The sequence below is a fragment of the Boleophthalmus pectinirostris genome, unplaced genomic scaffold (assembly GCF_026225935.1).
Source record: "Boleophthalmus pectinirostris isolate CB_2022bp ecotype Guang Dong unplaced genomic scaffold, ASM2622593v1 HiC_scaffold_8, whole genome shotgun sequence".
Classification (NCBI taxonomy): Eukaryota; Metazoa; Chordata; class Actinopteri; order Gobiiformes; family Gobiidae; genus Boleophthalmus; species Boleophthalmus pectinirostris.
The window spans coordinates 9256088-9281294 of record NW_026571515.1 but is presented as its reverse complement, the minus strand read 5'-3'; the positions used below and the strand labels follow the sequence as shown (position 1 = coordinate 9281294).

The window sequence follows — 25207 nt, the reverse complement described above, 5'->3', positions numbered from 1 at the left end:
TTAAAATAAATAAAAGTCTTACTGATAATCTCTCCAGCTGGTTTGGCCTCTCCGTTGTTGTTGTTGGTTGGATATGTGGGAATGGCTACAGGAAACAGCACACATAGTTGGTAAATAGTCATATATCTGAGTGAGAATAAACACGTTTTCTAAATAATTTCTCTGTAACTCACGGTAACACTCGGGGAAGTTGATGAAGCCGCTGGCGCAGGAGTCACAGTTCTCTCCGGTGTAGTTTGGTTTACAGAAACATTGACCAGTAAAATCCTCACATGTGCCGTCTGTGAACTCTGAACGGCAGTCACACTCTGAAAATATAAAACGAGAAAAACTATTAGATTGTAAATTAACATATAATTAACTGTAACTATACCGTAACAATTGACAGAAGGCCACATCAGAGAAGATTAATTCAAGTTTAGACTTACTTATTGGAATTTTTCAGGACAATTTTTATTTTCATTCCAGGCAATGCAATTTTACTTACTAGTCGACAGTGCAAAAAGTTCTCTGTCCGTGCCCTCAGCCATTTCAAGCTATTTCTGTCAGTGTTCTCAGTACTGACAAATCATATTTGCTGATCTAAACTAAAACAAGAGACTAAACAATCCAGAATGTGTGACTATAGGGATGTAACGATATCCAAATCTCTCGGTACGATATTATCAGGACATGCATCTCACAGTACGATATTTATTGTAATATTTTGGAAAGGCTTATATAATTGTAGATAGGATGTGTTTCTGCTTTTAATATACCTTGACAAGATTTTGGTGTGAATTATTTCCATCATAATTCCAAACAAAAAGTAAATTAAAAAACTTATATCTTCATGTTGTCTGCACTGAAATGAATCATGGGATATGTAGTTTCTGATGTTCATAAGCTGTTGCTCCTATAAACCCATGCATTTAAAGCAAAGGAACTTGTAATTCAATATACTGTGACAACCCAGGATATTATTGTGAGACTTTTGACAATACAATATCACAATATTTCGGTTATTGTTACATCCCTAGTGACCCATTATCTATAAGAGTTTGTTTTCACCTACTCGTTGGTGAAAATAAGACTCTGATAACACAGCAATAATGAATGAAAAGAGTTTCCTTTATCCTCTAAGTAAATAATTTGATTTCAGTAGCTTGAAATAAGAACAATCTATGCCAAAGTACACCTAAACCAGGGCTCTCCAACCTTTTTCCTCAGAAAACGAAACAAAAATGCCAGAGAGCCACTCATTTTAAAGAAACTGAGAAAGCAGAAGAGCTATGACAAACATTAGACAGGGTACAGGGAGATGCCTATTAAACATAAAACATTATCCATTTATTACTGTACAAGTTAGGAATCAAAATGACACATATACAAAGGTAATTAATCAGATTTTAGTTATTAAGTGCAATACATAATTCAGAAATCTTTTGGCGAGCTACTTGGAAGGGGGTGGAGAGCTACTGGTAGCTGCCAAACTGCAGGTTGGAGACCCCTGATCTAAACTAACCAAAAACTGCCCAAATCAAAATTGCATTTCAATTTTTTATACTAGGAATATGAAATTTCCCTTTATCTAAACTATATTCGGCCAGTTTAGAAGAGCCTTGTCTGAACGCAGCATGTATGTAAATAGTTTATGGATGTGGTGACTGAGATCAAATGGGACAATAGTTTTACTTAATGATTGACTGGATGAATAATTGCATTAATAGACACTGTATTCTATTGGCAAGTACAAAATTTATGACATCAGCCTGTCCAGAGACTGAAGATGGAAATGATCGACTTTACTGAAACCTAGTACAAACATATCACCTCTTTGTGTAGGTAAGTGCTTTTTAAGTGCATTGTCCCTGATAAATAAACAAATAAACTAAACTACTCACGTGAACAGGCCAGTGGAGACTCGATGCTGTGGTCCGGAGATCTGTAGTAGGTCGGGATACAGCGCTCACAGTTCACTCCAGTCGTATGATGCTAAGTTGGAAAAATAACAATGTATTTTCATTTACGTGTCAAATTCTCACTCTTATAAAATGTAAAAACATCTAACTATAAACTAGATTTGCGTAATACCTGGCAGTTGAGACAGACCCCTCCTCCTCTGTAGTGTCCGTGTGCATCCAGACTTTCTCTCCTGTGCTCCACCTCGGGGTCGTAGTAACAGTCAAACGAATGGCGGTGACAATTACAGGCTAAATACAAAAATGGAAAACCCAGTTAGGTAAAATTTGTGTTTTTTATTCTTCAGATTTGTCAAGGCTCTAGATTTCAAATAAAATATTGGGTGTATGTCTGCACGGATGTTCATTTATGCAGCAGATTAAAGAAGGGTCAGGTAACAGTATCATTACCTAAACCACATCAAGTTTAGGCTGAGTTTGATCTAAAAAGTTTATGTTTCTAATCATAGCAGATAATTAGAGACTGTGAACACACCGTAGTTTACTGTAATAATTGCTACAAAAGCACTTTGAACTGGCTCGTATGGTGTCTTGAATGGTTGCAGGGCACAATTTAATTTTAATTTTGTTTTGTAAATAAGGTCAGATTTTGAAGGAAAACTTGTGATGCTTCATTAAAAGAATATAATTACAGGGACCATAATTATAAACCATAAACAATTACAGTTTTTTCATTCATTTTAGCACATTTTTTGAAACTTGGCTCAGTTTGATTATTTGATTCAAGCGTGTATCTGAATATGGGCACATGTCTTCAAATCATTTGGGACATTTCTCATCAGCTCTCTCAGTTCTCAGGGTCTTTCTCAGAGCTCTGGCCACAGCTCTCATTAATAAACACATGATCAGTGAATTCTCCTTATTTTTTCAACACTACAGGTCTGTTCTTATGTGCTAAAGAACAGGCCCAAACTTGCTGTCACTTTCAATATAGAAAATCAAACATAACGGCAAAAAACTCAAATCTAACAGGAAAGGATTTTGCACATGAGTCAAACAGAGAAGGGGCTCAGCACTGAGCGTCCACATTAAGTAGGCTACATGTACAGACCACCTACAGAGTACATACAGTTCTTGATTGATTTTCAAGAACACATCAAATATTACAGTACAAAAGTAGTGTAGTGCCTAATAGGATTAGGCATTAAGTACTTTTATTTCAGCCTAAACCCTTACAGTCATGATCCATGGGGTTGTACTCTATGTTTTGTTTTGTTTTGTCATTCTGCAGAATGACCAAATAAACTACTACTTAAAAAAAAAAAAAAAAAAAAAAAAAAGTGTTGATGTACTGTTTTTGCTCTTCCGACATCTTTCAATTTTCTTCTGCATAAATATTTTTGATATTGCAAATACCGCTACATTAGCTTTGCAATTTGGTAATGCACTTTTATATTTTACATAATACAGTACAGACAGATTTTAGACAAAAACAGCAAAGCTTTTCCAGTCCAAAATTCATCTGTGTAAAGTGTGAACCCCAGTGTCAGACTGCATTAAACCAGTGATTCTCTGTGGTTCCTGAGAGCAGGACAAAAACTTCTGAGTTGCAGAGTCAAATGAATGAAAGAGAAAAGAAAACCACACAACAGAGAGTTTTGATGGTAAAACTTGCTTTTGGGATTCATGTTTGGGATAAATGAAAAACTGCCTTTTGCTCAGATTAAATTTTGTTTAGGAAAACTAAAATTATGTTTAGGTTTTCAATTTTAGTGGACAGATGTGCCAAAGCACACTTTTTTCCCCACAAAATTGTTACTTATAATATTCCCTTTCACCAGTGCCACTTTTAGGTTCCTACCATCAGCTGAGAAGCGCTCCTTTTAACTTAATCCTTGTCCCTATCTGGTTGTGTTGGAGATAAAGCTTAAGTCCAGACCAGTGTTTCCTCTTCACTCAGAGACAGCAGACTCAGGGTCTTATCTGCCCCTCAGCACCTGGGACGTGCTCACTCAATAAACAAGCGCTCCCCTATCTGCAGCTGTGACATGTGACTGATAGGGCTACGGTCAAGACTGAAAAAACTAAAATGAGGAATGGTTGTCCAGGCAATTGTGTGAGAAATGATCAAACTACTCAAATAAAGGAAAAAGGAAGAAAAACACACAGGCTTACTAACTTAAAGGGCACATACTATGCTATTTTTTAATCTATGTTTGATATAATGTTTCCTCATCACAAACAGACCTGGAGTTGTGTTTTGTTTCATTCACATGTTTAACACACAAACCCTGCATATTTAGGCTGAGTTCTTCTCTCAAACTGAAAACATGCTGGTTCACCTTGTGATGTCATGTGATAATGCAAGAATTGCTCCATTGTGTTCTTAAACTCACCTTCACTCGAATCATTTGGATAATTTCAACCCTAAAATTACCAATCTCTTCTGAACGAAACATAAAAGGTAGCTGTTAACTTGAAAACTGCCACTACATGACATCACAAGGTGGAACAGAGCATTCTGAGGTCTGGAGAAGTAGACAGACTAAAGATAAAGGATTACTCAGGCATGAATGAAACAAAACACAACTCCAGGCATGTTTTTAATGATTAACCTAAGTTATGAGTTAAAAATTTCAATTGGCTTTAGTATTTTGCCAACATAGAAAGCTGCTGGAGCGTAAGGACCTATTTCAGAGTTCTATACTTGATCTAATTTAACTTTATTGTAGAAAGAATAAACAAGTTTTTCATTTCATAACTTGTGAAATGTGCTCTTATTTTCCATAACACCAGTCTCAATGGTGAAAAGGAATGCATTGTTTAACCCAGCTACTTCAAACTCTTGTAAAGTATTTTTTTAAAGGGCAAATACCACGCTATTTTCTGATCTATGTTATAATGTTGCTTCCTCATTATGTTTTTGAGGAGGTTACACAACAACAGTAAAGATGACTTAACACTCACAAGAGTTAATTTTGTGTAATATAAGACCTTTAATATGGTTTCATTTTTATTTGTCCCCATTGCATCTCAAATGTTGCTTGTTTTTGTAATCGGAAAGTGTCCATTTTGACTCTTTAGCCAAACTGTTAAGGTCCGTCTAATGTTTGTGAAAGTGTCTCAGGAGCCGCGTGAGTCAGTTTGGCTTCATTAACTTCTATTGTTGAACACACACATTCTTGGTCTGGGGTCAATGAACGACCTTTAGCTTTAGCCTTTAGCTTTTACTCACGTTCACACTCGTTGGCGCTGTAGGTCGTAGCCGGTTTCCATGGTAACTGGTTGTATCCGGGACAGCACAGGTCACATGACACGCCGCAAGTGTTGTGCTGACAGTCGCACTGGAGTCTACGGGAACACAACCACAACAACATTTTAATAATATTTTTTAATAAATGCATTCGAAAGTACAGGGTGTCCCAAAAAATTTACATAATTGACATAATTCTGGCAATTCCTGTTGAAATCACCTCAAATTTTCACAGAATGTATAAAAACAGATTTTATATTTAATGTTTTATTTTTGTTCTGTTTTCAGGTTGAGCCGTTCACTCCCCAAGACAAGTCATTTTGGGTACCCAGATTCCTAGAATGACGGTTTGGCGTACCAGACCCTTTAGCCCTACATAAGAAGTCTTCCTTTTTAAATTTTTGGTATCAAGTCCAAATATGTTTTTGCTAGTTGGTGAAGTTTTTCCAAATTTTGCATTGAAGGCTGCACAGACTTGGGTGACTTGTGTAAGCATATTTCAAGGCACAAAATGACTTCTCTTTGGGAGTGAACAGCTCAACCTGAAAACAGAACAAAAATAAAACAATAAATATAAAATCTTGATCTGTTTCTATACATTCTGTGAAAATTTGAGGTTATTTCAACAAGAACTGCAAAAATTATTGACCTGCAAAATTAAGTCACATTTTTTGGACCCCCTATATATAGGAAATATAAATACTCCAGTTGGTTTCCATTTCTCTTTACGTGAGGCAAAAGTTTAAGGAGTCCCAAAGTGATGGTGAGATTGTGTTCAAAAGTGTGTAAGAAATAGGAATGCTCCAGTTGTTTCCATTTCTCTTTATGTGAGGCAAAAGTTTAAAGTGTGTCAAGGCTATGATGACTGAAGTAGACCTACTCAGAATTGCAGTCTACACAATTGTAAATATGTAAATTATGTAACATTTAACATTAGAGCTGGGAATCACAGGGTCCCTCACGATTCGATATGATACAATACGATACGATATTATCACAATACGGTGATACATGCAAGAATTGATATATTGTACATGATACTCTGTTATATGTTGCTGTTTTTTAAGAACCAAATACATTTCAACAACAATATTTCTTTGTTAAATTACTACTGTGTGCAAAGGTAATATGAAATACATCTATTTTAATCATCAAAACAGTGAATACGTCAAGTGTATTGCATAAACAAGTGTTAGTAAACAAATAAGCAACAAAATGGTTGTGTACATTTATATTTTAAATAATACAGACAAAAAAGCAGAACAAAATTAATCTGCGTAAAAGTATGAACCCTAATCGAATCTGTGGTCACTGAGAGCAGGACTAAAACCTCTAAGCTGCAGTGTCAAATGAATAAAAGAGCACAAACGGGATGCTGAGATAAAATTTTGTTTGGGAAAAGTGATATTTTGTTTAGGAATTTGTGTGAGCTGTTTCTCAGAAGTCAATTTGTAACAGATAAATGTGCCAGAGCAAAAAAATTTTATTATTGCTTTATCACATTCTTGCTTGTAAAGCTGAACTATACACACAGCCCCATATAACCTTTGACTACCCCGTTCATCTACTACAGGGCTTTTACCTCGACAAAATCTTTATCAAAAACATCTGAAGCTTTATTAGATATCAAAATCTGCCCAAAATACTCTCAAAGTACATTTTTGAACGGGTACTTTTACTTCAGAACATTTTTCATGTGATACTTTTACTTTTACTTGAGGGATGTGATTGTTTTGTCAGGAATGTTCCACAGTACAGTATTAAACTTGTCTATTTTGCATTTATTCCATTACAGGTGTTTTTACTACTTAAAAATACCATCAAAAACTGTTATTTTTATATAAACTGAGACACCTCTCCGTAGATCTGACCTGTATCTATGCCTAGTTTCATTTCTGCTTATCTTCATGGCGATAGATGGGTTTAATGCTTCACTGTGGAACATTTCAGGCAGAAGACAAGCAGAAAACAAGCAGTAAGGCTGTGCAATTAATTGAATTCTGATCGCGATTTCAATTGGTGTCAAACAATTTCCAAACTCATATCATTGAATTGAAACGATAAAGCTTAACAAACTTTATTTTGGGATTTTTTTTATATAAATAAGTATATTTATTGATTTTTATATATATAAAGATTGTAGAACAGCTGGATATATAGTTTATTTTAGATACATTTAGGTTTTTCTATGCCTTAGTATATTTTATTCATTTTATGTTTAATACATCGCAAAACTGCTTCAAGGTTCATATTTGTTGCCTATATTTAATTTGAGTTTGAAAGTTTTGCATAAATTATCAGTAATAAAGTGTTTTTTTTTTGAGTGCTGAATAAATGCAATGTGTAACTAAAAACTAATCGTGATTTTAGTATTGACCAAAATAATGGTGACAATGATTTTTTCCATAATTGTGCAGCCCTAAGTTGGAGGGCCAGAAAAGTTACACAATGCAACATTAGTAAGTAAGTAACAAAAGTGAGCACTAATTCCACCACTGCCCATGAACCTGTTATATTTTCCATATTAACTCACTTTCACCTGCGTAGAACCCTGCCAGGAAGCCACTGGTGCTGGACTAACCACCGAGAACCAGGAAGCAGTGAATTTGGATGGAAGTTCTCTATTGAATTGCATTTCCTAAAATACTTGAGTTGAATGAATACAGCGTTTACAGTGTCATGGTCAGGGCTAGAAACAATACTTTGGCTGCGTTATCAGTGAACACACATTTAAAATCACTTATAAACGCAGTATTTGATGAGCCTTTCCTTCCTTCTCAGGCTCTCGACTTGCGCATTGTCACTTCGGCCTGGGTTCATAAACTAGAGAAAGAATCAGGTTAAGATGGCTCCTCCCTGCTGTGTTTTGGTCACTCTCCACAGGCAGGAGACTTGGACACTAATCCGATTAAAACCAATGTGAAAAGAGAAGGGAATTAACTCTTTCCTTATAGGAATGCTTTAGTTTAGTCGTGTTTCGAGGCAATTTGATAAGAAAAACCAAGGAAACCAAACAGCTAAAGCAAGCTAGTGAATGTGTTTATGATCTGACAATGGTGGTTGATAGTAATTAAACTTTTATAGCTTATTTTATTGATTTTTATAGGGTCTTATACCTTAGCCAGGCTGACACCACCTAGTGCCTCAACTCAATTTCATTTCTCTCCAGCAACTAGGTCAGGAATCGGAATAAACTAGACGGTTTGCAAGAACCCCGGAAGTTGTAGATCGTGCACCGGCCAATCAGTGAAGAGCTATGAAGCCATGACGTCAAACTCAAGCGCCTGTCTGGATCCCTTTTGTGGTCGAGCACAACAGTAAACAAAGCGGTCGAGATGGATGTAGACGAAGACAGACATTCTGTGTTGGCAACGATTCCCGAGATTGAGGATTTAAACCCGGAACAAAGACGATGTTTGGTGAATTTTACTAAGGGGAAAGACGTTATTGTCCTTCTTCCTACAGGATTTGGGAAAAGCTTAATTCACCAGTTAGCCCCATTAGTGGTGCATTACATACGTCACGACCAAATAGCAGCAACTGGTTAAATTAAAAAAGCACCCGCCTACCGTCAAGCGAACAAATCCTAATGCTGCGAGGACAGACTGTTTCCACGAAGTGAAACTGGCTGATGAATCAGGCTACTTATACCTGCATTTTTTTTCATGTATTTGAGCAAAAGCTATGCAATGTTTGGATCTAATTATAAAGCATTTACTGTCAGAGTATCAGGAAATGCGTGGTTAGCATGCTTTGATGGTAAAACTCATCATGGTGACTAATTGGGATGCTTGGAATGTATAAGGTAAAGTGGTTTAAAGGGCCTAGATTATGCAAAATTGACTCTTGAGAGCTTTAAGCCTTGTTAGAATGTTGTTCCCTCATCAAAAATAAACCTGGAGTTGTGTTTTGTTTCATTCAGACATGTTTGAGTAATCCGTTATTAAAAATGTATTAAAAACAATTAAAACTTGCATTATTTTGCTTTGGAATGTTTCACAGTATGCCATTAAACGTATCTATCTTGCATTTATACTAAAATACTACGAAAAACGTATAAAACCTCCTCTGATTTGACCTGTAACTTGGTTTGTTGGCATCACATGTTTATCTCCGTGGAAATAGCTGAGATGAGTTTAATCCCATACTGTGGAACATTCCATGAAAGCCCTCCGCCGGCAAACTTACACAGTGTACCTTCAAATATACAGAGTTTGTGTGTGTTAAACGTGTGAATGAAACAAAACACAACTCCGGGTCTGTTTGTGATGAGGAAACAACATTATAAATAAATAAAATAGAGTAACATGGGACCTTAAATTTCTGGTGTCTTTATCAGAGCGAGCCAACCATTGAGCTATTTACTGAATATAGTGCCCTATTCAAATGCACTTCTCCACATTCCTTCACTCTGACACAAACCACTGAGGTCATTCCAAGTTTAGGAAAATGGTTCAGCTCATGTCAATCAAACTTCAACACAAGTACTATCTAAAATGTCCTGTAGAGGTAATAGCCAGATCTAGGGGTACATTTTCATTTGTACTGATTAAAATAGAGGCAATTTGAGGCATTATATAATTAAAGTAGAAATTTCTTAACAGTAATTTTCTGAAAGAGACCTGCAAAGTTCATATGTTGTCCAGTGTTCAAACAGTTGTAGTAATTATAATTTTTCTTTTGGTACACGATGAGTCATGATTCAAGTAATGTCTGTCTCCTGAAGCTATGTCTGGGAGAATAAGCCAAAACTCGAAATTTATGAATGAAATCGAAAGTGTTTTTGAAATTAAACTGGGTAAAAGGTAAAATTTTGAGATATTTTTTGACACATTTCTTTTGTGTTTTTAGCAATTTGGCTTTAAAGGTGGGTCCCCTACTTGCTTGTCTCCATGGATATGTTATTTCTTTTCCTGGAATGTTCCACAGTTGGGCATCAAACGTATCTCACTTGCATTTTTTCAATTACTAGTGTTTTATAGCTCAAAAAACCCACAAAAAAACACAAATTCTTACATTGGCAGGCTTGCTTCTCCATAGCTCTGACCACTGACCTGTTTATTTCCATACTGTGGAATAATCAAGGCAAAACTGTAACATCTCCATGGAGACAAGCAGGTGACAGACCCAGTTGTCAGTGCAGCTTTAAAATATAGCAATTAGGGGTGTGCAAAAATATCGAAATATTGATGTATCGTTTAATCGTTTAATTAAATTTTTTAGCATATTTTACTAAATTATTTTGTTACAGTGCTACAGTTTTTTTGCTTGTTTAGTGAAAAGAAACTGGTTTATGCAACACATTTGACATATTCACTGTTTTGATGATTAAAATGGGCGTGTTTGAACCTCTTCTTCACACAAGAAATGGTTTAACAAAGACTTTTAGTATCACAGCCATGATTAATTTTTTTACTAAACCATATTGAATTGATTTGAAATATATCGTATAGAAATGAAAGTGCACTTTATTGAAGTGTATTGTATTGTGGCCTATGTATCGAAGTATGTATAGTATCGGCAACTTCTTAATGATACCCAGCCCTAATAGAAATTTGGTTTAAGTACCGCTTATGCAAATGTAAAATGTTCTTTCATGATCATTTGGTCTATACTTCATCAGTGCTTAAAATCTGCTACTACTAAAATAAACACTCAAAAAGCAATGTTTTATTTTTATTTTTTTTTTTCAAATACATTTAACACAAAAAAATCTTAAGCCAAAATTTTTAAGATATGAATTAAATTATTATTTTTTTATTTATGTATTTATTTTTATATCATTCAGTGTGTGACATAAAATTCCTGTGTCACAGACAGATGACTGAATGTCTTCTGCAGATGTGTGAAGTGAATCCATGTGTGGTCAGTGTCAATATTTCTGTATTGGATTATGGAGCAGTGATACAGGTCGTGTTTCGTGTTTCGGGTGCGTGCAGACTGGTCCCTGCGTTAAAACGGTGGGATTTCCTCTCTTTTCTTCAGACATCAAACATAAGAGTCATACGATTACTGATGAAGTACTGAGAACCATTCATCTGGTCCATTCTGGAATCATGGGAATCGTAATCCATTTTATTTGACTTATTCACAGAATTTACTGTATGACCTATAACCAGTGTTTTTCACAGGTTTTTTCTATATTTAAAGGTGAACTATGTAACTTTTCTGTTGCTGTTATAGCTTTGCCTGGAATGTTCAGCAGTATGGTATTAAAGAGCCTATATTACACAAATTTCTCATCTATGTTAATATTAAGGCTGTGCAATTAATTAAATGTGATTTCGAATTGTGTGGCAAATGATCTCCAAAATCATAAAATCGAGGAATGATTTTTGAAACGATTTAAAGCTTAACAAAGTTGATGTATGTTATGTTATATATATATATATATATATATATATATATATATATATATATATATATATATATATATATATATATATATATATATATATATATATATATATATATATAGTTAATTTTGGATACATTTAAGTTTTTCTATACCTTATTTCATGTTTAAAGTATATTTTCATTTTAGGTTTTATACGTCGCAAAACTGCTCTAAGGTACATATTTGTGGCCTATATTTATTTTCATTTTGGAAGTTTTGTGTAAATTATCAATAACAGTGTTTTGTTTTTGTTTGTTTTTTTGGGGGGGAGAGAGAGAATTTCTGAATAAATACATTGTGTAATAATTGTGATTTCAATATTGACCAAAATAATTGTGATAATGATTTTTTCAATAATCAAGCAGCCCTAGTTATAATGTTTCCTCGTCAGAAACAAATCTGGAATTGGAAGTTTCATTCACTCATGTTTAACACACAGAATCTGCATGTGAGACAGGCCTCTTCTTTGACGCTGTTTAAATCCAGGCTCAAAATATTTCTGTTTAACTGTGCATATGACTGAAAGGTTTTCATTCTGCACTCTTCTCTCTAATTTATGTCTCTCTTTTTTAATTTTAATCTTTATGATTATTTATGTTTTGATTTGTTGTTATTATGATTTTAATGTATTTCTTATTCTGTAAGCACTTTGAATTACTTTGTGTACGAATTGTGCTATACAAATAAACTCGCCTTGCCTTGCCTATTTGGTTGAGTTTTCTCAAGCAGAAAACCCTCTGTTCCACCTTGTGATGTCACGTGGCAATACAGGACATGCTCCATTGTGTTTTTAAACTCACCTTCACTAGAATAATCTGGATAATTTCAGGCCTTGGCAATCTCTACTGAACAAGTGATAAAATGTAGCTGTTAACTTGAAAATTACCATTTCATGGCATCACAAGGTGGAACAGAGCATTCTGAGCTTTGGAAATGTAGACAGACTTATAAAAGAATTACTCAAACATGTGTGAATGAAACAAAACACAACTCCAAGTATGTTTTTGATGAGGTAACAACATTATAACATGACTAAAAGCTCACATTTTGCATAATATAAGACATTTAAACTTGTTCATTGTTTTCTAAGCATTTAGTTTTTGTATCTGTACCAAACAATAAATCATGACTGAAACACAATCACATTTTTGTTATTAATTACACATAAATTAACATATTTCCTAAAATAAATATAACATCTCCTAATTTTTTTGACCTGTAACTAGAGACAACCAACCGCATTTGCCTGAACTCATTAAAACCTCACCACAGTTTCCGGATGTGTCTTGTTTATTATTGTGTGTGTTTTAAAAGCCCGGGAGCAGCTGGTCTGGAGGAGCACGGTGCACTTCTGATTACAACCTCTGCCAAATAAAACTGCTCGTCCTTCATTTGGCTTTTGTTGTGGAGAGGTACAGAACATGACTGGGCCTGTTTTGATTCTGTCAGATAAATCCCAGTCTGCTCGCGGTGGAAGTGGGCGGGGCAGATTACATTAATAACATGGGGGCTGATGCTGTGATGTCGTCTTTTGTACAGGGTTTTTGTGCCCCGGGGCTGCGTGTGTCAGATTCACATGTGCTGGGTAAATGTGCTAATAAAAAACACTTCCTCTGCTGTACCTGACTGTACGCTGTTATTACTGCAAAGTGTGAAGAGTGAGGACACGGATTTAAAGGGGTGTTATGTTTCTCTTTTTTTTAGATATTTGAGTTACATGATTTATTAAAGGTGTTGTACCTGATTTTTACTGTCTTAAAAGCACTAAAAAACAGAGCTAGAGTGTTTTAAATAGTTTGCAGAGGTCCAAAGTTATTCCTCACATTCTTTGCAGACTCACCGAATCCTAATTATTCACAACTTTCAGATTTCAGAGCAGAGTTTTGCCATCCTTTAGAAAAGCTAGTTATCCAAGTAAAGCCAAGGGTAACTGGCATGCTAACAGCACACTCCCTGGTTCTTGGACAATGCATTGATTTATAATTAGATGCAGAGAGGATGGAAGGGTATCATTTAAAATCTGCTTTTACTTTTCTGTACTAGGCAATTTCATGCACAACACAATCAGATGCCCTTACTGCCAAGTCCAATAAACTCTTCATTTATACCGGCTTGGAATAAGTGGCAGTCATTCAGTTGGTCGAATGTTCATCCACTGACTTGACTCCTCTGAAGGATAACAGTATTGCTAAAATATAGTTATCATACTGTATAGTGTTCTCACACTTTGAACCCTGTGGTTTATACAACAATGCGGCTAATATACGGATGAATTATTTGTTTATCAACACAGAGAATGTGCGTGCAGCCGGAGAGTGGAAAGCGGCATTGTTTGTTTTGTTAACATGAAGTTGCAACACTAGTTAATGATGTTGTCAGCACACTAGAACAGTTTATCACCGTTGTTATGCTGCTAAATAAGCATTAGTGAGTGGGATATGTCATGTCTTAATGGCCCGTATGTGTTGAATGCAGGTTGAGTGCGTAAATGACGAGAAGAAACGTCTCAGACTTCAGTAGCCGGACATCCACTCATACCTGAACAACTAGTCCCATCCCCAGGAGAGACTGAAATTTGCTGAAATCCTCCAAGACACTGACATGATAAAAAGAGGACAGCAGCTCTTTCTGCAGGAGGCATGCGCAGTAGAGCACAAAGTGACGTAGTCTGACAATACTGTCATAATACTGTAGTTTTACAAGCATTGTTCGGAAAAGCATGTACCGGTATGTAATAAAAAAAGTATACATCTTTCTGTGTACCATCTTTCTGTGTATTTATCTCAAGCTAGAATGTGGGTATCTGTGGCTTATGGAAAAGTGTGCTCAATAGTCTGTAAATTACAATAATATAGATATCGCAATGACACAATAACATGTATTTTAAAACGCAGATTTTATTCATAGCTTTTCTTATTAAGTCTTGGTTTTTGTTTTGTTTTGAATGACTAGGAATTTATTTCACAATATTGTTATAATATTTTACTTAACTTGTCCAAAAGTGTACTCAAACATAGTAACACAAAATATAGTTATCAAATATTGGATCAGTATCTCATATTGTGCAGCTAGTTGGCAGTTTGATCCCCAACAACTTGTGTCCCTGAGCAAGACACTTGACCCACATAGCTTCCTACTACTGTTTGCATTTCTGTCAGTGTTTCAGTGTTTTTTTACTAGTAAATATGTAAAAAGGTCATGTTATTTTTAATGCTTTACTCAAGGATTGTAAATGAACTAACAAAAGTCATCAACTATGGATTAATTTAAACTGAACTAAATACCTGCAGCTTTGCTTTTTAGATACAGGAAGTCTAACCCTGCATTATGTTTTGGTACAATTTCAGATTTCAACAGAATCAAATTAATTGCCATACATGCCCGACATTTACTACGGCATTCAAACCCCAGAGTTGGCATACAGTCTGTTTTCCACGTTAGATGCTTTTATGTGTTGCAACAAATCCTGCCGCTAATTTAGTTCAGGAGAAGAACGCAAAACTCTGCCCTGAGACACAGACAAACCAAGCTGACATGAAATGAACCTTGTGTAATTAAAACTCCACAAAATGAGTCTTAGGTTATGAGTTATGGCTTTTCCACCACTCTTTCTAACTCATAAATCTCACTGTAGTCGGGCATATCTTGGACCTGTATTCAGTGAAAACAGTCGCAAAGCTTTGCAAATGTCTGGAGGAGATATGAGAGATTATAATGTGCTTTGTGGATTTACTGTATGCAGGTCTTACTTGTAGGGGTCGTTGGGGTCCTTGGCGTTGCAGGCTTCGGCATGACCGTTACACACACAGCGTCCTCCGATACTGATGTCCTTGATACTGTAATAATACTGCACAAACAAGAGGAGAGGAGATAAGATTGTACTGCAAAGAAAAGTACCAGACAGAGTAAGTACATATGTGAGTATCTACATGGGAAAAAATGCATTCCTTCTTATATGTAAACATGTTCTTGTTCACAATAGAAATTCAGAACAACTACAATCTTCTAGTCAGGCTGGTGCCATCTAGTGCCTCGGCTCAATTTAACTTCTTTCCAGCGACTAGGTCAGGAATCGCAATACACTAGATGGTTTGCAAGAATCCTGGAAGTGCGAGTTCGGGCACCATTCAATCAGCGAAGAGCCATACATTCTGTGTTGGCAACGATTCCCGAGATCGAGGATTTAAAGCCGGAACAAAGAGAATGTTTGGTGAATTTTATCAAGGGGTTATTGTCCTTCTTCCTACGGGATTTAGGAAAAGCTTAATATACCAGTTTGCCCCATTAGTGACGCATTACATACGTCAAGACCAAATAGCAGCGATTGGTTAATAAAAAAAAGCATCCGCCTACCGTCGAGCGAACAAATTCTAATGCTGCGAGTATCAGGCTAATAATCTTCTAAATCGGTTAAAAACTCACCTGTTCCACATTGCATACAACTCCCAATAACGTCTTTGTTATTTACTGGTGTATTTTGCAGAACTGTCTTTTTCTTGCCAATGTAAAGCGTCTTTGATCATTCTTAATATTTGCTCATTAACGGTGAACTATGTAACTTTTTGTTGCTGTTCCATCACCTGCTTGTTTCTATGGATATGTCATTGCTCTGCCTGGAATGTTCCACGGTATAACATTAAACAGCTCTACCTTAGATTTATTCAATTACAGGAGGTTTTATAGTTCAAAAATACCTAGAAAAACTGTGAGCGGGGTCGCCTCTCCACAGATTTGATCTGTAACTTGGTCTGGTTTGGTCTCCATGAAGATAGAAAGGTTTAATATCATACTGTGAAACTTTCCAGACAAAGCAATAACACCTCCAAGGAGAAAAAATGTAATGGCGCGTCCACCAGAAAAGCTACACAATGCACCTTTAAAGAACCTGTATCTGATTTTAATTTATTTTTGTTAAGTTAAATGACACTATGAATTGTATGGGGAAAAAAACGCCAAATAAGAAAAAAAATAATGACTATAAATTCTATACATTATACATATAGGTTTTCTCATTACAATTTCGGTAATTATTAATTCAGAAGCCAACCAGTCAGGTACATTTTTACTAAGAATCATGGGAAACCGACTGCCTGACACTATCCCAGACACTTGTTTCTGTTTTCTGTACAAAACAAACATTAGCAGAGATTGGAAAACTACTGCAAAACACTAACCCAGACAGTAATTCCTGTGTCATCGCGCAATTTCACAGATGCGAAAAGGACTGACATGTGGTTAAAAATCAGACAATGGATAAGAATCAGATGGAGTGGATCAGAAGACAGCTCACGTCAGATGGGAGATAAAGTCACACTTATTTTCACATTCATATTTCACAGTGGTATGTAACTGTTGTGATCTTGTTTTCAGTCAAGAGTCGACTTGACTGTCTCTGGGAAAGCATGTTTAATGGTCAACATGGATGTCATCACTGCAGAAAACAAATATCTGTCACGTTTTCTAAGAGGATGAGCTCAGTAACCAGAGTGAGTGTTAATTTGTAATGCAACATATTTATTTATTTATATTTTTATTTATTTACATTTATTGTCATCTCTTTTAAACAAAAGGCGCATATGTTCGGAAATAATCACAACAGCCTAATCAGTGTTTCCCACAGCACTTTATAGTTAGGGTGGCCGCCTTGATAACAAATGGCCCCCGCTTTAACTACGTCCCTCAGAATCACGTGAATTCTCGCAAAACTACGGTCATCGCACGAAATGTCTGCACACCCCCGCTCTTCACTTCTTCTCCGTGCACGGAATCTCCACGCCGCCTTCCCAAATGTTCTGTGGGAAACACTGCTAATGATAACTTAAACAGAACACTGTAGTTGCGTGAAAGAGATACTAAAATTCCATGATTTTTCCAAAACTTTCATTGAATTTACAAAATTCCATGACTTTCCAGGCCTGGAAAATGGCCTTTTCAATTTCCATGAGTTTTACAGGATTTCCATGACCGTGGGAACCCTGTATAATGCTATTTCCTTACCAAAAACATACCTGGAATTGTGTTTAGTTTCATTCATAGGTATTTAATACACATCCTGCATATTTAGGCTGAGTTCCTTTTGCAAACAGAAAACCCTCTGCACCTTGTGATGTCATGTGGTAATATGGGAAGTGCTCCACTGTGTTTTTAAATTTCATACACCTTGACTAGAATCATTTGGATCATCATCAAGGTGGAACAGAGCAGTCTGAGATTTTGAGATGTTCAAACATGTCAAACATCAAACTCAAACATGTGTGAATGAAACAGAACACAACTCAAGGTATGTTTTTAATGAGTTAACAGCATTATAACATGGCTTAAAGCTCACAAGAGTCAGTTTTGTGTAATATTAGCCCTTTAAAAGTACTGCTATATGGATGGTCTCCTTACCCTGCGAGTCACAGTGGGGTCGCGCAGAGCTTTGCCCATCAGATGGCCAAGCAGAGTGTTGGTGCGCAGGAACCTCAGTCTGATGTTGGTGGCTTTGGTGAACTCTCGGAGCACCGGGGAGTATGAGAAGTTCATGGCTCCAGGACGACCGTTCACCAGGGACACGACGATCTGGAGGGAGAGCGTGAGGATTCAATATGGTAACAAAGAGTGTGCTTTCTCCAGGCTGACAATAACATATGTAACAAATAAACTCCCTGCCTCTTTTTTCCTTATTTTAAGATTGATTTTAACACAATATAAAACAAGAACAAAAATTAAACAAATCATATACCCCTCCCACAACCACCTCTTTCTCTTTCTCTCCCCTCTCAAATTAGCTGCTTCCCCTTCACAGACTGAAGGATCTTCTCTGGGGTGCAATAAACGTCCTCATTCTTTATCTCACCATGTGTCATTTATTGAAATTGCTTATTTAGAGTTGTACACAGTGCACATTCATAACGCTAAAGAGAAAACTATTCACCTCTGGAACCATGATCTTAAAGCTACCTTGTTATGAGGTATACATTAGGCCATTGAGCGGTTAAGTCATATTGTTGTCTCAGTTTTTCTAAGTTTAATGTGATATGTACACTGTTTGTAAACCTAAGGATGTGTCGTTTCTACAGGCTGACTATAACATAAGTGACATATATATATATATATATATATATAGTCAGTGTCACCTCTCCGTTCTCCAGGGGCACGATGCGGGAGTACTCTGTGGTGCAGATGACGTCATTGTCGTGGTTGATTCTTTCGATGGTCCTCTGGCCAAAGCGCTCGATGCAGTCTCTCTTAGAGTGTGAAAAAAAATGTGAAATGATGTGTAATTAGTCATTTGAGATTCGTGAGTCTATAACACACAACATTCAAATGCTAGAACCACTGTAGGGCTGGGTATTATTAGATTTTTTTTTATACCAGAACCATACTGATACCTGCTTTTCGATACCAGTTCCTGAATGGTTCTTTTTGCCTGTATTTAAAAAAAATAATTTAATAGCCAATATTATCAAGAAAATAATTTCTCAATAATTGAATTACTTTAAAACTATGTTAATTCACATTTTAAAAGATAGCAGTCTACTATACGACGTCTAGTTATGGCTCAAAACAAATGCACATGAAAATGAATGAGTTGTACTGAATCTCTCTCATAGTTGTGACCACAAAAATGCACAGTTGAAGTGACAAAGTACTGAACATTTAGTCAGTTTTGAGTTTGTCAGGTGTTTAAAATAACCGTTTCCTGGAAGCACACTGAACACGCTCTCCCACTATCATTATTTATTATATTACATTTAATCAGCAGTTTGTCCTTGAGGAAAGAATAACTGAAACTTAGCTGAAACCGACACTGCCAAATCAAAAGCATGATTTAGTGTCTGAAGGCTGCAGGATTTCAAAATAAAGTGACATTTTCAGCACTAAATCCTGCAACACTTAATTCTGAAATATGTATAGACCACACAAAGAAGCCAGGTGTTCATTCTCTGCTCTCTCTATCACTCTATATCTCCCCCTGTGATTAGATTGGAAAGAATTCACACACGCAAGTAACACTTAAATTTATCACCTGATATTATAAGAAGAAAGGGACAACGGTGGTGGTGCAGCGGGTTAAGCATTTGCCCAACAACTGGAAAGCAAATTCTCAAATCTATAGGTTAGAATTTGTCCTGAAATTGAAATTTAGGAGACTACCACAAGCAAATACTAGTAGATACTTGTTTTTGTCCATTTATTAATATTATTTTGAAATTCTGTATATTTCACTTTAAGCATAGCATGTCATTCTTGTTAGAAAACTCTGCCACTCTCTACCCTCTCCTCTTTCTTCTCTTTTCCAGGTAAATTCAAGCCTGGACCTGTTCAGAAGCATGACTGGAATTCCCCCGAAGCCCCCCGTGATTGACAGCTGCCTCGGCCAATCAGCTGCCGGCGTGGTGATGTAATGCGCTTTCTTTCTAGCTGACCCCAGACGTGACACGGCCAATCAAAACGCTGGCCCCGGGCCGCTCTTTGAGATCAGAGCGGGAATTGAACCACCGCCTTGAGGAAGACAGTCGAGCATGAGGTGATAGAGAAAGAATCTGACAGCAGCATGTCTCCAAATATCTAAAGTTAAAAATCATCAAAGGTGTAACTTGCACTGTGTAGCTTCTAAGATGAGGGTCCTGTACTTGCTTGTTTCCATGGAGATGTAATTTCTTTGCCTGGAATGTTCCACAATTGGGTATTAAACATGTCTCCCTTGTATTTGTTAAATTCCAGGTGTTTTATATCTCAAAAATACATTTTACATCTCAAAAATACCTTTAAAACACAAATTTTTACCAGGTGCAGGCTTGCTTCTCCATAGATCTGACCAAGTTTATTTTCATACTGTGTAATAATCAAGGCAAAACAGTAATCTCCATGGAGACCAACAACTGACAGACCCTCCATCAGAAAAGTTACACAGGGAACCTTTAAGTGCCTAATAAAATAAGTCACATCAAATTGACAAAATGCAAAAAAAGTTCTTCTGTTAACAAAATATGACGCTGAATAGATGATCTATAAAGTAACAGGTTGTAGTTTTTGTTGATGTCTGGTATGATAAAAAAAAAATAAAAAATTTAGATTTTTGTCTTTCTGTTGTGGTCAATAAGCAATATTTATCTGTCAGTGCATTTTTTAAATCCATGGCAACAACCGCAAATGTAATTTAAGTAAAGTTTTACTGTAAAGTTGAGCATGTGGTAGAGAGGGGTGGGGAGTGGGAGGCTTTTATTTAATTTTATTTATGTCTTTTTTTGTTTTTGACTTGTTAAATATTAAAATAAAAACATAATACACACAAATATGCAAATTCTAATAAATAAAAACAAAATATATTTATCTAGGATCTAAAATCATATGATAATTTGCTGCATGATTGTGTAAACAGACACATTTTTACTAATTAATCTGTAAAGACAAACCACAAAAGACAGAGTGGGAATGTCACATCAGCACATACTCTGGTACAGGACAGAAAAAAAATCAAATTTTCAATACCGATTTCTGTAGAAACCTACTGATTTAACAGATAACCCATCCTTGAAAATGTTTATCATAATACATCATTCTTATATCGTCTTGCTGGTTATAAAAAAAAAGTTTAACAGTAATACGGCTCTTTACTTGAGATGTGGGACCAGGAAAATATGTTTTGTTACTATGGAGATTTTGCGGTAATGAAAAACAATGAAGATACACAAGCAGAACTGTCAGAAGCCAACAGTGTCATAGGACAATCCATATAAGAATATTTGTAATAGTACTAGTAGTAATAGTAGTAGCAGTAGTAATAGTGGTAGTCGTTGCAGTAACAGTAGAATTAGTTATACTCACAAGCAAAGAACTGCCACGGCTGGTAGGTCTGCCCAAAGTCTATGGAGCGCTCCAGAACCCAGAGGTCGGGTCTGGGAGAGTTGGCGAATTTGATCAGAACGTAGGCCACATGGAAGAGCTGTAAAACACAACAATGTAGGGATTAGCAAACATGTCTCCATACAAACATAACTTTAAATGGTAATGATTAAAGGGCTCATATTACGCTATACTACGTCATATTATGATATATGTTATAATGTTTCCTCATCACAAAAATACCCGGTGTTGTGGTTTGTTTCATTCACTCATGTTTAACACACAAATCCTGCATATTTAGGCTGAGTTTTTCTCTCAAACAGAAAATACTGTGATAATACAAGAAGTGCTCCACTGTGTTTTTAAACTCCATTCACTTTCACTCGAATCATTTGGATAATTTCAGTCTAGGAATTTCAAATCTCTACTGAAGAAAAGGTAAAAGAAGCAGCAGCTAACTTTAAAACTATTGCTTCATGACATCACAAGGTGGAACAGAGCATTTTGAGCTTACTGAAACATGTGTGAATGAAACAAAACATAACCCCAGGTCTGTTTTTGATGAGGTAACAGCATTACAACATGACGTAAATCTCACAAGAGTCAGTTTTGCGTAAGACAAGACCTTTAAGATAGTCTGTAAATTATCCCTGTGTTTGGGGATACTCCAGGTTCCCATATCAACAGAAATATGCGATGTGATTGAATAGGCTCATCTACAGGCTATAGATAGAAAAAGTCCCAGCACGGATCAGGAGATGGGTCCCAAATGTACTGGGCAGATTTCCTTCTAAGGGTAATTTCTTATTATAAAATCAATCTCCTTATTATAAATAGATTGGTGAGCCATAATTGACTCCCGAAGTATTCAAGTATTTTCAGGATTAACTAAGCTTGACAAAATGACTTAAGTTCATTTTTATTTGACAGGGAAAGTAAAACAATATAGAAAATGGTCCAATGAGGTTCAGCTGGTCTTCTGATTATTTATTTTAATAGATTTTTTTTTAGCCGGGCTAAACCTTCGCAAAAAAATAATTTATTTAAACACACAAAAAATAAAATATATAAATTCATTCATAAAAATACAAATAATAAATACATAAATACCTAAATAAATAAACAAAACATGGAAGAATTGTGACCAAAATAAAGGTCAAGCCTCCACCTCTACCCACATGGAAACTGGTTCAAACCTCACCCAAGTGCATATAATACTCCCTACGACCCAAACTGCCCACTCAGCTGATCATATAGTAAATGATGTGGCATAAAGACTCTCCAAATCACTGTACTATAACTTCAACTGACAAAAATGATGACCCAATAGTCCAAACAGTCTGATTTCTTTTTTTTTCTCTGTACTTCAAGCCCTAATTTTCAAATCCAGATAACGTCATCCTCTTTCAAAGCTCAATCAAAAGACACTAATCCACCTGAACACTGTTGTACATGTTACTCCATTGATTCTAATAGTCTCCATATGGTGCACAGCTGTGTGTCCTCCCTCGCCTCTTTTCACTCATCTCTCGCTCATTTCCTGAAAAGGCCAGACGCCGATGACAAACTGGACTCGAGGGACTGGCCTGGACCTGCTCTGCTCTGTTTGGGTTTGAGGAAAATCCCAGGACCAACATTGAAATACCAGAGGGACTGATCCAACAACATTATAGACTATTACAATTAGTGTAACTCTACCTGTGTGGGTTTTGACATAATCACTTTTAGAAAAATCACTTTTTTTATTGCTTACTGGAGTGAAAAGCCTTAAGATTCCATCAGATTTTAACTGAATGCTTTTATGTCTTCAAAAATGTAATAGAAATTAGAATTTTAAAGGTGCACGGTGTAACTTTTCTGCTTGTTTCTATGGATATGTCATTGCTCTGTGTGTAACTTACATTTATTGAATTACAGATGGTTTTATATCTCAAAAATACATACAAAAACAGGCATTCTGACATACAACATATTGTGAAACAAAATTACAATGCAATAACATTTTCATGGAGAAGAGGATTTGGCAAACCCTCCACCAGAAAAGTTACATAGTGCATCTTTAAAGGTCACAAGTGACTAAGCAGCAATTATCAAGGTAATAAGTACTAACCAGAGTTTAAACATGAAAATATAGTGGATTCATATCCCTCACAATGTCAAAGAATCTTAAATAAATTCAAGTTTCAAATAAACAAACCAAGCATCAAAATACTAGTATATATATTGCCTATTGGTGTAAGCATATTCATGAGTTTCAGCCACTTTTTGCTGTTAAGGGCGCCATTTTGAGGACATTTGACCATTCAGCTTTTTACTTCAGTGATTCAGAAACTACTCAAGAAAATATTTGTCATTCTATTTACCATAAGATCAACAGCAGGGGACCAACCTATAGCCCGGGAGTTACAGGTGTCTCCCCCACTCCCTTCCAAGTAGCGTGCCAAAGGATTTCTGAATTACACATATTGTGCTGAGTCAAATTTGTGTAATTAAATGCCTATTATCATTATGCATGTCTTATTTTGATGCCTAACTTTGTGCCCTACTATGGATAATGATTTATGTTTTATAGGCATCTAACTGTACCTCATCTAAGGCTTGCTGTGGTTCTTATATTTACTCAGTTTCTTGCGACTGCTAACTAGGGGTGTAACGATATCCAAATCTCACAATACGATATTGTCGTGGTATAAACCTCACGGTACGATATTTATTGCGATATTGTGGGAAAGCTCACGATATGGAGGGGAGGTTCACGATTAGGGATGTAACAATATCCAAATCTCTTACGACATTTACGCAATATTTTCATAATTTACATCTCACGGTTCAGTATTTATTGTGATATTTTGTGGAGGCTAAGAAAACTGTTCATATGCTTCTTTTTCCTCTTAAAAAGCTTTGACAAGACATAATCCAAAGAACTAAGACACTTAATTGCTTAGACCTGTTAATTCTTCTTATAGTCTGCACTGAAATGGAGCAAAGGATCATGGTCTATGTAGTTCCCTCTGTCTTTTTTTAGTTATTGCTGCCCAATAACTCTTAATTTAAGCAAAGAAACTTGTAATTCGATATATTGTGATGGTCCACGATATTATTGTGAGAACTTTGACGATACGATATCACAATATTTTGGTTATTGTTATAGCCCTACTGCTAACACTGGTAGCTTTCTGGCATTTTCGTTTTGTAAAGGTAGCTCACTGGTGTAAAAAGGCTTGAGACCCCTGATCTACAGTATACCAGGTTTTAATGGGACTATTACAGATCTAAACTAGAGCTGTACCAGGTTAATTTCAAACCACTTAAAGACCACATGCTCTACAACCCCTTTTCTTCAGCATCTCATGTTTTAGAACTAATGTTTGCTAATAAAGGAACCTGCCCAGACATGCAGTAGTAAAGAATAGAATATCATGGCAGGAAGGCTTAAAAAGTGTCTGGAGGAGCAAGGGGGAGTGGATTTGCTGCATAAAAATAATCAAACCAGTCAATTTAATATAGTATGTGTCTTATGGCAAAAGTTTAAAGGTCCTATATTGTGCAAAATTGACTCCTGTGAGCTTTAGGCCATGTCAGAATGTGGTTATCTCCTCAAAAACATACCTGGAGTTGTGTTTTGTTTCATTCACTCAATCTTTTATTATGTCTTTCTACATCTCCAAAGCTCAAAATGCTCTGTTTGAGAGAAGAACTCAGCCTAAATATGCAGGGTTTGTGTGTTAAACATGTGTGAATGAAACAAAATACAGCTCCAGGTCTGTTTGTGATGAAGAAACAACATTATAACGTACAGAAAATAGTGTAATATGAGCCCTTTAA

At 36.1% G+C, this 25207-nt stretch overlaps 1 protein-coding gene across 1 annotated transcript in view; it reads right to left on the bottom strand.

Moving 5' to 3' along the window:
• The window catches only part of lama5 (laminin, alpha 5), a 149969-nt gene that overhangs the window by 68982 nt on the left and 55780 nt on the right, over positions 1 to 25207 (bottom strand). The window contains 9 exon segments of the mRNA XM_055166165.1: positions 23 to 85; positions 174 to 308; positions 1884 to 1974; positions 2074 to 2192; positions 5137 to 5252; positions 15301 to 15398; positions 17942 to 18112; positions 18670 to 18791; positions 21368 to 21482. Of these exon segments, the coding sequence (XP_055022140.1) occupies positions 23 to 85; positions 174 to 308; positions 1884 to 1974; positions 2074 to 2192; positions 5137 to 5252; positions 15301 to 15398; positions 17942 to 18112; positions 18670 to 18791; positions 21368 to 21482 (1030 nt within the window).